This window comes from Endocarpon pusillum, assembly GCF_000464535.1.
Source record: "Endocarpon pusillum Z07020 unplaced genomic scaffold scaffold991, whole genome shotgun sequence".
Lineage (NCBI taxonomy): Eukaryota > Fungi > Ascomycota > Eurotiomycetes > Verrucariales > Verrucariaceae > Endocarpon > Endocarpon pusillum.
The window spans coordinates 114,162-127,383 of record NW_006916673.1 but is presented as its reverse complement, the minus strand read 5'-3'; the positions used below and the strand labels follow the sequence as shown (position 1 = coordinate 127,383).

Sequence of the window (13,222 nt, the reverse complement as noted above, 5' to 3'; positions counted from 1 at the left end):
CTCCCAACACTCTGCTGGTGTGGCCGCCTGTCAACACCGGCGCCGGGGAAGCTTGCAGGTCGTGGCTCATGCCGGCTAAACAAGACCCTTACCGTAGTATGCTGTTTACATAGTAGAGCTCGAAAAGCCGGGTTGTCATGGCTGCTTCACTACGCAGCACGCTCCGATGACATGACACTTAACAAAATTGATAGTATGGTGGGTCGTTGGAAGCTCCCGGGACCCAGAGATGTGTCACCTGTAGCAAGGAAGATGACCCGAGCACTCCAATCAGACCAGAGCCTCCAAAATCATTCATCTCATCAAGAAACATCACCCATCACACATCTTGACTGGAAGTTGCCAGAATCCGAGGGGAAGCATGTCGACGTCATGGATTTATTGTTCGAATATTTCTCTGTACCCATGTGCAGCGAGAAGGTTTATTGTCTGTTAAGAGGCAACCAGCGTTTCCTGAGGCAGTGCATATATTATCGTTCTAACTTGGTCCGAAGCGTACCTTGCAGTAGTCCTTGTTCCTGCAGAAGCAGCGTCAACGGGCTTCCCACCTGCATCCGGATTGGCTGACGATGGAGGAGATTCGATGGATTCGGCCTGACGAGCTTAACCTCGACCAGGGTCGGGACCGTCGGTCGATGTGGTCGAATGAGAAAGCAGTCTTCTCGAAGCTCAGACTTTGTTGGCGCCAAAGTCTATCTGCCACCCCATGACACTATTTGACACATTGCTGCAGGATGTGGTTGGCTCAGTTAAAGCAGCAACATTGTGAATTCGGCGTGGCAAGCTTCAGCTAACTGCTGTACGTAGTACCCACTGGCACAGACTACCCAATGAGGGTCCGCGCATAAATCCTATCTTTAGGATCGCATTGATTCTTACGCTCACTGCAGGGTGAAATTGGCTGGATAGGCTATGCCTGCCATTGGGCAACTCAGGCGAAAAGCAGCTCACAAAAATGTTGTTTTCCCAACCCGTTGGTGCTTATCGAGTGGCGGCCTTGTATCGATAACTTTGATCTGAGGGGATTTCTGCTAATGATGACGACGACGACAGTGGTGGTGGTTGTGAACAAGACATGATTATCTCAGCGACTGCGGCCAGAAGCACGGAGGCATTTGCACAGGACTCAAGTCGACTCTACCAAGTGACTGACAACACCTCTTTGACATCTTACTTACGTAGTAGTAGAGCACTTGATCTGGGACCTACTTCATCTTCAACGATCGTCCTACTCTATCATAGAGGATGGCTCTTTTGGCACATAACGTTCAATGAGCAGACTGCAGATGCAGTCCATTAATTGTCGCTATCAATCTCTCCGCAGTCGCCTAACTTAGTCCTGGGCGACCCGCCACAGACTTCTTAACCAATGTTGGGGTGCTGGTCCTGTCGTACCTGCATGTCGCTGAAACACAAGTGCATTTGCCTCGCGTGCTAAAGTGCATTAATTTTCCACTCCATCCTTTTGCTCTTTTGGCCACTGGGGACCATTTCTCGACTGACGAATTGTATATTGTTATCTCAGTAACTCTGTGGTAAAACTGCAGTCGATGTTTTGAGGACAGCTGGAAAGACTGCGGGCTGCTGCCACGTAACCACTAAGCTGCCTTGAATGGAGTTGGTCACATCTTTTGGCTTTCTCTATCTTAAAGGAAGGCATGTGCAATGAGAAATTATGGACACTCTCGTGGTTTGGTTCAGCGCAGTATTTACCAATAGCATATCCCGAATACCGCTCGGTTTGCTTTGAGACCTTTGGTCTACCACAGGATTTGATCGGCTAGGAAAGGATTGAGCAATTCGAGGTTGATTTCCTCTTTGTTCTTTGCTGATTCGCTTTCTTGGTCGGCAAGTCACGGCGTCAGCATGCTTGGCCGATCACAAGCACCCGGCCATCAATGAGTTCGGAACCCAAAATATCGTGTCACAGACTCGCCGACGCTGTGATTTGAGAACCAGCAGCCAATGCATCGCGTGTCGCCTAGCCTCGACACGCCCTATGGTCGGCCCAATGGCGGGTGTGCATAATGCCTATCACTATTGAGCGAAAATGCGAGAAGCTTCCTATTAGATGTGCCAATAATGTGGTCAAAGGCGAATGCACCTACTGAATCACAAAGCCCAGGCCTTGGACTTGGTTCTACTTTTGCATTGGGTTTAGAAAGTCCTGTGACCCAACAATGCAAATCTCATCTTGAGTAACGGGGTGTTGGTGTGGTTCAGCAATCAGCTTCTAAGACATAACCTACGAACAGAAATACTCATGACGTTTGAGAGGCATCCCAGAGTCGTCCACACCCTTCCGCAGGCCACATGTTGGGTGTGGGAGCAAAAATGTCAATCGCAATTTCCCAGGCGGATCTTAGCCCGGCAGCTGTGTCCTCAGCCAACGCCATCCATGTAGGTAGTGTGATGGGTAGCTAAAAGCAGCAATGCGCGCTTTACCGCCCTAGAGAGAGGCGAAGGCTGCAAGCTGAGTGTGTCTAACTTAGCTGTCTAGCTTGGTCAATTCGAAAGAGTCTGTCTGGCACGCCTGGCTGCCTGTGATGTTTCTTAGCATGGTGACCAGGGGCATCCATGACTGGACCCTTCGATGTCTATCCACATCCCGGATGCCGCCCCAGACCCTGTCCTAGTCGTCCGTCTTTAGCACCCTTGCCTCTTTCGTGTTGGCCTGATGGTTCCTGGACAGGCCTTGTTGGTGGTCGCTGGGTCTCAGTCGAAGATCTCTTTATTCTATGTGTCCACCCTTCCGCTCTGCTCTCCATCCTCCATCGGACCATCACTCTTTCTGACGTCCATCCTTTTTTTTACTTTTTCATCTACACATTCCTTGTTTTCTTTCCATATCCAGGGTCAATTTCGTGATTGTGCGGCTTCACTGTCTTGCTCTCCGAATAGAACCAGTCCTTCCTTTGCTACACCAATATCCAATACCACAATCAATTAATCCATTCTGGCCCATCCAACCCAAAGACTCGACTCACCTGCCGAGACATTATCTGTTCTCACAGCAACGTAGACAGCCTTTGGAAATCCCGAGACTGTTGTCCACTCACTCATTCGAGACATTTCATTCTGATACCAATACCTCTGCAAACACCCACCCAGTCCATATCACCTCAACGTACAGACAGTGCCCAACCACGAAAACGATATTATCCAACAGTTCTTGACCAAATAATTCATCTATACCCATCTCTCGTCTGGGAAATGGAGCACACATACCCTATGCAGCAGGCTCAGCCCTCGTGGTTCGTCTATCAGCCAGCGAACAATCCACAGCATCGACAGCATGGCCATTTCATGCCATCACCGAACGAGCAACACATCTACAACGGTCACATGCAACACCAGCACGGTATGCTTTATCAACAACCATATACAGCCCACCAGGTTCAACATCAGCAGCAGCAGCAGCAGCCGCCATTGCACCCAAAATCTGCGTTCCACGGAAACATGGCAATGACCCCAATGGCATCTCCGCAACCACGTCAACTAAAGCCTTCAATGCCTTTCAAGCAGGACTCATCGCTGTACCACTTGGATACAAATGTATATTGCATTGGTTCCTCACACTCGCCATCCACTCCACCGCTATCGACTGCCGGAAGCACGATCAGCAGCCCACCCTCGACTTCGATCCCTCTGTCGACACCCGTGAACGGACCACATTTCGGGTTCCAGCCGTACGAAGTGATCAAGGAGAATCGCGAAGTAGATCTATATGCAGAGAGCTTTGCCAATACTGACTGGAGCCGCTCAAACTCGCCACCAATGACACCTGGTAAGTCATTGCATTGTTCAATAAAAGCCACGATCGGATGACTCACCATTACAATAAACACGAAAATGAAAATGCGTTCGTCATTTGCATGGGAATTGTGTGGGTTGGGCATATGCTAATTTTTGGTTGTGGGGCTAGTTTTCATCCACCCGGCCTCGGTGTCTAACCAGCTAGAACTGCCCGAGCTCTTCTCCGCCAATGTCTCCTGTCCATCTCTCTCACCTTCTCCCTCGCCAATTCCATGCTCGACTCCACAATCTTCAACTTCCTCGAACTTTGATTGTTGTGATCCTCGACATCTTACTGTTGGATCTGGAGAACCGGCCATCACAGTCTCGCATCCACCTGAGTTCCCTCCATTGCCCACTCTTGCCTTTGAAGACGAAGAACATAAGTTTGCGCTTACAGGAGCCTTGCAGACTCCAGTCACGATTGAACCTTCCTTCACCTGCACGCTTGAAGAGACACAAACTGCGCTCCCTACTTTCGAGCCACTGCTCGAATCTGACTCGGAGGACGAATTCAATCCGTTCATTGCGTTCACAACCACCGGCGACAACGTTGTGTATAACGGAGACAAGAGACAAAGAGTCGTTTCATTTTCTGAGGAGGACGAATTTTTAAGCGAGAGTTTCGACGACTTGGAGGAAGACGAAAGCTTTGCAGTTGCCAGCTTTCCCTCACCCCCTGCGGAGACTGTGATGAACATTACAAAGTCCAAGAAGAAATCCCCACGCAAGCTCAAGAAGGCATCTACTCCCTCTGAAAGTGGTTCAGACTACGTCGATTCCGCCAATATGGCGTCTGGTGGTGTCGCCAGCCGAACCAGCGGTCAAGACCACGCAGGCTCCTCCCAACCAGCAGGCTCTTCATCCGCTCCGAGTCAGACAAGTTCAAATGACGGTCATGCTGTCGCTTCTAGCTCGGACGCCCAAGGCCAAACACCTGCTCCTGTCAATCGCCGTGGCCGCAAGCAGTCCTTGACCGAAGATCCATCAAAGACGTTCGTTTGCACTCTTTGTTCGCGTCGCTTCCGCCGTCAAGAACATCTCAAACGTCACTATCGATCTCTCCACACACATGACAAGCCGTTTGAGTGCAACGAATGTGGCAAGAAGTTCTCCCGAAGTGATAACCTTGCTCAGCACGCCCGCACTCATGGCAGTGGCGCCATTGTTATGGAGGTCCTTGAGCACGGAGAGATTCCACCACACATGGCATATGATGAAGAAGGTCGTCCTGCTCTGGGCACCGTTCTTTTCGAAGCAGCCCAGGCCGCCGGTGCACAGTCAACAAGTAGCAGTGGTTCCGAATCCGGCCGCTCTCTTCACAGCTTATCACCAGCAAGTGATGGTAGGAAAGCACTCAAGAAGAGAAAGCGAGAAGACTCTGAATAGCGGTCTTTTGCTCTTGACAAAGAGCGGCGTCAGGGAAACGGTTACAACGAGGACATGCGACCAAAGAACATTCTTCGGTGATTGAGCTTACTGTCTGACACAATCTCACCGGTATTTGCTCATCACTTCCTTTAGGGCAGGCAAACAGGAGGCAGCATTTGAACATACACAAAAGTCATCAAAGTCCATTCCAATCTCAGCTGGACAAGCACGATAAACTAGACCTTGTATCATGACTGGCAACAGAACAGGGGCGGGCATGAGATGTGGTGGATGAGCAGAGGCGCCTTCGAATTTTCTTTCAAACTTCTTGTACCCCACTTTTTTTTGCTATCACAATCTTTCGATTCTAAACTTCGCTATGCTTGATGAGGTTGCTGGTCGAGCTCCAAGGCGATCTGTGTACTTTTACAACCCTACTTTTTTCTTGCTTTCGCACTTTTCCCAGCACCCACATGTACGTTAACACGCATCACAACGTTGCACAGCACAGAAATGCCTCGTACTCGACGGATAGCGGAGAAGAGAGAGATGATACAGCTTTCTCTACCTACAGTCGGTCAATCAGGAGGTACGACAGCTTCGCTAGAAGAGAAATTTTCAGAAGAACTTCACCCATCAAGAGACTTGTATGCATGCTGTGTAATTGTTCCATACGTTGGCCCCTACTAGTAGCCTAGCCGAGCCTTACCTCAATATATATTACTACACAATCTCCTCTCTCTCAAGTACTTTTAGGAATAACCATCCGGATAGTGAATGAGACCTATCTCCCTCCATCTGAGATTTCTGCTTCGACACCAAATCAATCAATCAATCAACCACCAACCCACTGACACCACACCGACACAGACACCCAGCCCCTCTCCCTTTCATCCTTATCATCTCTTTTCTGGCCCCCTAAAACAAACTCACCGAGCTTCTTCCTGCTCTGCTGCTTACCATGATCTCCAGAACAGAGAACTGAACCCAGCCTTTTTCTCTCTCTTCCTCACATATAGTTACCCCAAATGGAGATTCTCTTGGTGTCTCTCTCGTCGAGAAAAGTCTCTCTTGTCTGTAATAAAGAGTATCGGGTGGGATATGGATGTGGTAACGGACACGGGTTATTGGTGGGAGTGTGGGTGCTTTGATTTGACATGGTTGGGGGCCAGCAAGCATTGAGTGGCAGAGGGGTAGATTGTTGGGTTCTCGGGTAGGCCTCTGCCTGTTATTGTTGTTCTTCTCCTCATCTTACACTGATGCCGGGGGTTTTTTTTGAGCAGTACAGCGTGAGATGGGGGTCGGTGAGTTCCTCGGTGTTGGTGTTGTTTGTTTTCTGGACCTGGGACCTGGAGGCCGGGGGTGGAATGATTTGGAATGAGGTGAGTTGACTTGCATGTCCTTGATGGACGGTGATCAATTTCGTTGCTAACAGTTCCGAATGCTCCTGTCTCGTCTATATTTTTGTAACTCCGTTGTGGTGGTCGATGGCTTGTTTGATGCATGACAGCGACACGCTCTTTTCACTGCATAGTGTAAGTCTTCAAAGCCACCATCACAGCCTCGGCCTCGCTCGGCTTTGGTTTTGATCTGGGCCTGCCGGCCTCCTTCGGGCAACCCAGCCTCTATTGGGGGACATTCTGTTCAGCGGACATGGCGAGGTTCACGCGCATCACCGAGAGATTAGACTAATGCATTTATTGTGCTGTTGCCGCTACTGGCTCTCTCCCTGCGACCCATAACAGCAATCGCGACTCTTCTTCCCTCTTCGCCCCACAGACTCCGACATGGTATCAGCGTTCCCATCGTGGCTAAGCCGGAGGTGTTAAGGGCGTTGTAGCCACCTTCGGAGCAGACGTAGATTGTGAGATCGCCGAACGTCCAATGTGTGCCTTCCATAAGCGGAACGTCATCCTGCTGTTCCAAGCGGGATAGGGCAAGGTGGAGCTGATCTTTTAGACTGAGGCCCTTATTGGATGAAGCAGATTCGGCGATCTCGAAGATCTGGATGGTGAAGAATGCGATCGCTCTAAGCTGGGACTTCTGTTCTTGGCCCTCGGTCTGGGTGAAAGAGTCGTCGTCCGAATCAGCAGCGGCTTCAGGGCTGATTGGGCCCAAAAGGCATGTAGAGATCGATAGGGAGTCTCTTGCTGTCGTCGAGACGGTTAGAGGCGGCCTGGAGGTAGAACATCTGGGCAGGCGGGCTAGACCCAGACTGTGCCACTCGATGACTGCAGAGCGTGGCAGAGAAGACACATGCGCAACGAGGAGAGGTGGAATGTCTGTATTGGTGGCTTGTAGGGAGGATGAAGATCTTGAGAGGACGTCATGATTTGGCAGTTTGTGGACGTGTGCACTTGTGGGCTGTTTTGACGATACCAGAGCTGGCTGCATCTGGTGGTTGTGTTTAAGGTCCCACACATCAAAATTACCAGTATCACCTTCTGAGTCGTCCTGCTTCTCACATATTGCATTCGGTGCTGCTGTGTTCGCTCCCTTCCAGATTTCCCAGGCCACTTTCGCTCTCCTATGGATCTCCGGTATCTCAGCATTAGCTAGATATGCTACACCGTGAGTCCACCAGTCGACTCCAACACACTGACCCACCCGCCAGAGATGCTGTAATGAAAGGATTGCTTGGTCTAAGAAGTCTTGCTCGAGGAGTTGCATACTTGAAGGTATGAGGGGAATCTGGCCGGCGAGATGAACGACCTCCTCATCGCTTCCTCCGGGCAGCAGCATTGGCACGTTGATTGCTTGCGAATAATGCCCGATATTTGCTGGCGCCCAGTAAGATATTGATTGAACGTGCAAACCATGCACCCTTGCTGGGCCTGCCCTAGCCAAGGTGAACGAAATGCTGACCAAAACGTCTGGAGGGAGAACGTCACCACAGCAGATTGTCACTCGGGCTGGGGGATTAGTGTGATTGAATCGCTTTCCGTAGAGAGTATTTATAGCTGCAAAATCGGACATGCGTCGTAGAAGGATAGTTGCAAAAGCAACACAAGCGGTCACGTCCTGGGAGTTATTGGTAGCTTTAAGTATGGCATCAAGCTGGTCAATGATAGCAATGGTCTGCTCTGTAACGTTCCTGGAGAGTTTTGGACTAGTTAGGTTGTTGATAGTAGAGCTCGTCAAGACTTGTGATGTACTCGCCCGGAGTTCTGAGCACGTCCATGCATGAAAGTCACGAGGATCCAAAAGATTTGAATGAAGATTATCTGCTTGTAAGATTGTTTGCCGCAATATGTTGAAACTAGCATCCAGCAACATTGGCACACGGACCAATGGTGACTCGGAATCTCCCTGCACCGAAGACTGCTCAGCCAACCTTGCTTTACCAAACGTCAAGCGTGTAGCTCCACCTTCATCTTGAACAACGATATTGCTTTTGCTATCAATCTCGATCCTCTTCTTCCACACTCGTAATGGCCCATTAATAGCCAGTGTCTCATACTCACCTCCTTCACCAAGCACAGCGCCTCTGAGCGATGACCCATTGCCATCAACAAATCGAGACATTCCAGCAATAATTCGAGCTTTCACTGATGGATCGGACACTCGACACCAGAGAAGAGAATCCTTCATACCAGCGCTCGCAATCTTAATTAGTCTTGCATCGCAGCCTGCAGCCTCCATATCGTCTAGCAGACCAGTAACGGAGTCTTCTCGCTCTTTCGGCGGAGATAGATAAGGATACTGCCATAGAAAGGCAAGTGGAGTCAATCCAAGTCGCACGGCCACCGATTCGATTCTCGTCCGCTGATAGGTAGAGAGAATTGCTCCAGTAGAGAGAGCATCAGCCTCTGGATGAGCTTGTCTGATTTCCTCCAACAAAGGAATGAGGTCTTCTGCCTCGTCAGGGTCCACACCCTCTTCGAAAGCATAGTCTCGCTCTGTGTTAACTGTTTTGCCGCCAATACCGCGTCGATAGAGAGGCAAGTCTAGTGCCTCCGCGTACAGGGGAACAATCGTATGTCCAACTGTTTGGTACATGAAGCTGTTAAGATCCTCTCCTTCCAGCGTCACAGGACCATCAGTGGAGGGTTCTGCGGAAACAGGGTACAGGTTTGCAAGTGCAACAATCTTGTGGCCATTTTGTATGCAGTGTAATAAAGAGAACAGCGAGTCTTTTCCGCCAGATATGAGAGCTATCACATTAAGAGACATGGGAGGCTTGAGCCGGGCAATGCTATGGATCATTTGGACCACTTAGCTGGATTCAAACAGCCGAAGTGAAAGCCACTCAGCAAATATCGATATAGTGATTGAATACTTGGTAAAAGCGTTTGGCTCCTCCTGCCACACATTCTCCTGAATCCTGAAGAAACAAGAGAACCTCACAAAAGATGGCTTGCAGACAGCACCAATTTAGCCTCTGCGTTCTCTTGGTTTCTCAATACCATTCAGGTACTTAGAATTTCTCCTGGACGACTGATTGCTTGTCTAGCAGACGGTGCCCTTACCAGATGTCCTTGGCTGCCCGTGTCTGGAATCAGAGACGAATGTAGCACAAGTATCACCTGCAATAGGAAATGTGCAGAAAACTCCTAACATACGACGTACGACGAATTATCATGGACATCTAAGGAGGTAAAAATTCATATCATGAAGATAATTGTGACAGTGAAAGCTGGAGAGCACATGTTTCCGGTCAGTGGTACTACTCCCGGGGAGTAGTACTACTAGTAGTAGTAGTACTTAGTAGGGGAAGAATGCCAAGCCGGAGAAGACGGGATCGTCTTGAAAGCTGCCAGCTTGCGTCAGCTATTTGCTCTGCATGTGAAATGAAGATTCGCCCAACAAAAAAATGATACTTTCGCTTGCGAGAGGACAGGGGACTGAAGGGGCGCTTCTGCCATCAGGTTGACACCACAGACAATGATGCAACTTGCATCAAGAAGCCAGACTTCGAACCAAGAACATACGCCATGGACCTAGCAGAATTCGATTTTTCGATACCTACCACCCTTTCTCATGGCAGACCTCCAGCACTCGACTACGTGCGAGGATGGGAGCTCTACCAAGTCCATTACACATCATGTTGCAGGTCAGGAACGAAAGTTCTCTCGCTCTCCCCATCCATACCACAGACGGGGTACAAGCCTTCTCAGTGTACAGAACGGAGATGATGAGCATCCACAACCAAGCGACAAAGGCAATGAGCTTCTAAGTGGCATTTCTTCGAGTGAGAGCGGTACTGAAGCGGACGATGAGCGCGGCCGATTTCTCAAAGGTCTTCCTGCGCCAGTGTTGAGGTCTCACAAAGGTCTACGTGATACACCTTTTGAAGACTCAACAGCACAGCCCACTCCCTCAGCTACTCCACCTGCTGTAGAAAACATTGCACGGAAGCTCGTTCCGCAGGTGAGGAGCAAGCAGTACACATGGATAGTTGATGAGGGGACAACAGAACAGATAATCCGGGAGAAGTATACAAAGAGGAGGCGCTCCGAAGTAGTGCGAAGAACTACAGAGATAGTACTATTCTTTTTGGTCGGCCTCGTCGCAAGCTATGGTCACTTGTCAGAGGATGCATTGCTGGCTTGTGGTTCGGGTGAGTCTGGGTCTGGGTCTGTCTTCTATTCGTCCTACATCTGACCTGTCATAGCAATCGCTTGTCAATTCGCTCTTGTTACTTCTCTCTACCTGCTATATCCTGTCCGCGCGGCATTTCAGGCAAGGCAAGCAGGTCACAGTGTCAACTCGTCTATCAGCCGGGCTTTTCACATTCCGTCAAGGTTCGATCCTGCGCCGCTACTCTACCCGGTCTTCCTACCACTCGTGGTGTCCATATCGCTTATATCAGCATCGCGGAGTTTTGTGTTGCCGAATGTTATTCTTGGGATTTCCTCCTTGTCCCCACGGGCTATACCTACTGCCATATATCCTGCAGGTCTTGATACCTTTCATTGGCTCCTGACAATGGTGCCCCTCATCTTTGTAAATGTGCCAGTGCACCCTTCTCTTGAAAATATGACTCTGCTTTACCCGCTGCACGTTTGCACCAATCGGACCGTAGAATTTCTGACTACCACAAGCCTCGACCCTACTGAGCGGCATCTCCTGGTTGCGGCTCTGGTTGATCTGTATCTCTTTGCCGAGTCCGCTCAATCCGAGATACTGAAGGCCCTGCTTTGGCTTGGGCCTATGCTGCTTTTCGTCGCCTGTCTCAAACCACTTCAGTGGGAATTAGCTTTGGCAAGAATTCCATCTTGGCGTCTCCGGAAGAGCAATCGGCGACCTCATTCGAGCAAGTCACTATTACATACAATGGACAGAACAATTTGCGCTCAGTTCGTAAGGCTGGTGGCAAGGGACAAGTCTAGGCAGTCGATTGATAGTGATGACGATGGTGACATTAAACCAACTGTGAAGAAGGGCAAAGCTGCTCCAAAGTTGTCGATTACCACAAGTGGACTCCTCAAGCACCCAATGTCCGGTTTCATTGACCACATCAGCGCCTCAGCCGTGCAGGAAGATGAGCAATCTCGCCGATCAGAGTCGGTTGGTGACAGTTTAATTGATCACGACTTCACTCCTCGAAGACGACACACTATGCCGGCAGGTGGAACGAATTCCGTACAGAAATACAGAACTACATCAAGTGGTCGGCCCAAACGCTCCGTAACCATTGGCTCACAGTCGTTCCTCACCTTGACGCCAGCACAAGCGGCTACTCGCAAGTGGGCATATGCTGCGTTTGTCTACACAGCAGTGCTTTTCATCGTACTCGGCCCAATCCGTACTTACGTCAGTTTCTTTGCTCTGGAAGGGTATGAGCCATTCGGCTGGGCTCTTGGTTACCTGCTTGGCAACAACTCTCGATTTCGATTCTGGGTTTCGTCAAGATGTCTAGACACGTGGATTCGGTTACCCCATTTGTCGAGTCATCACTCTCCTGCTCCAATGGGCTGGATGGAACGGCTGAGGCAGATCACTCTGGGGCCGGCCAATATGCGCATTATCCTTTGTGTTTACTGTATCCTTGTCCTTGTTGCTGGCATGGCTACCGTGCTCGAGCTCAGCTCTATAGCAGAAGTGGACACACGACGCAAGGTGTTTCACGGTGTCATGGTTGTCATGCTTCTACCCACTATTTTTATAGACCCTTGTTTCATCGCTCTGGCTCTTATACTGATTCTCGCCATCTTCTTGCTGCTGGATCTGTTCCGAGCGTCTCAGTTACCGCCAATATCCAAGCCTCTCACCGCATTCTTGGCACCGTATGTGGATGGCAGAGATTATCGCGGACCCGTTATTGTGTCGCACATCTTTCTTCTCATCGGCTGCGCCATTCCTCTCTGGCTGTCTCTGGCGGCCGTTCCTAGAAGTGGAGAATATCCTTGGCGTGGATGGGATGTCAGTGCGAGAGATGTTAGCATGATTAGCGGCATTGTTTGTGTTGGTATGGGAGATGCTGCTGCATCCCTCATTGGCAGGCGCTATGGTCGCCACAAATGGTACTGGGGTGGTGGAAAAAGTCTTGAGGGCAGCCTGGCGTTTGCGGCCGCGGTGACTGTGGGCCTGGTTACCGCTTATACATGGCTGAGAGTTGGAGGATGGGTAGTTTATGACTGGCGGCCTTCTGTCCTTGTGCTGGGGAAGGCTTGTTTGGCAGCCACGGGGGCTAGCTTGACAGAAGCCGTTCTCACCGGTGCAAACGACAACGTGGTCGTTCCGGTTGTGCTGTGGCTACTGGTCAGAGGGCTTAGACTCTAGGTCTTCTTATGGTAGCTCGGAGTGCTGGTCTAGACAAGAGTAGTGAAAAATGACATGACTTTCCTCCAACCAATATCGAGCTCAGGCATTCTGCTGCTGCCAGTGCTCCTGCTGTCTTCAGGCAGAAGCAACGGGAAAGGGTGCCTGGTACTCCGTACTAGCAGGCATATGGACAGGGGAAGTGTGTCTTGGATGATGTACCGAGTATGCCGAGAAGTGAGATGAAGATTGGTATCATCTAGGCGATGCATGCATCACATCTTCAATATCAGCTTTCACTCTTCGAACGGACCGAACATACTGCTCATCGAAGGAGGATACATCAGGACTT

At 50.1% G+C, this 13,222-nt stretch overlaps 3 protein-coding genes across 3 annotated transcripts; 2 read left to right on the top strand and 1 right to left on the bottom strand.

Moving 5' to 3' along the window:
• Positions 1 to 3,213: 3,213 nt before the first annotated feature.
• EPUS_06438 (uncharacterized protein) lies at positions 3,214 to 5,184 on the top strand (the record flags this gene model as incomplete). Its single annotated transcript, XM_007808142.1, has 2 exons — positions 3,214 to 3,787; positions 3,926 to 5,184. The coding sequence occupies 2 exons, from the start codon at positions 3,214 to 3,216 to the stop codon at positions 5,182 to 5,184; spliced, it is 1,833 nt and encodes a 610-aa protein (XP_007806333.1).
• A 1,665-nt stretch (positions 5,185 to 6,849) lies between these two features.
• Positions 6,850 to 9,339, bottom strand: EPUS_06437 (uncharacterized protein; the record flags this gene model as incomplete). Its single annotated transcript, XM_007808141.1, has 1 exon — positions 6,850 to 9,339. One exon carries the CDS (start codon positions 9,337 to 9,339, stop codon positions 6,850 to 6,852), a length of 2,490 nt encoding a protein of 829 aa, XP_007806332.1.
• An 807-nt stretch (positions 9,340 to 10,146) lies between these two features.
• EPUS_06436 (uncharacterized protein) lies at positions 10,147 to 12,891 on the top strand (the record flags this gene model as incomplete). The annotated part of the gene is made up of 2 exons (XM_007808140.1): positions 10,147 to 10,726; positions 10,781 to 12,891. The coding sequence occupies 2 exons, from the start codon at positions 10,147 to 10,149 to the stop codon at positions 12,889 to 12,891; spliced, it is 2,691 nt and encodes an 896-aa protein (XP_007806331.1).
• Positions 12,892 to 13,222: the final 331 nt, after the last annotated feature.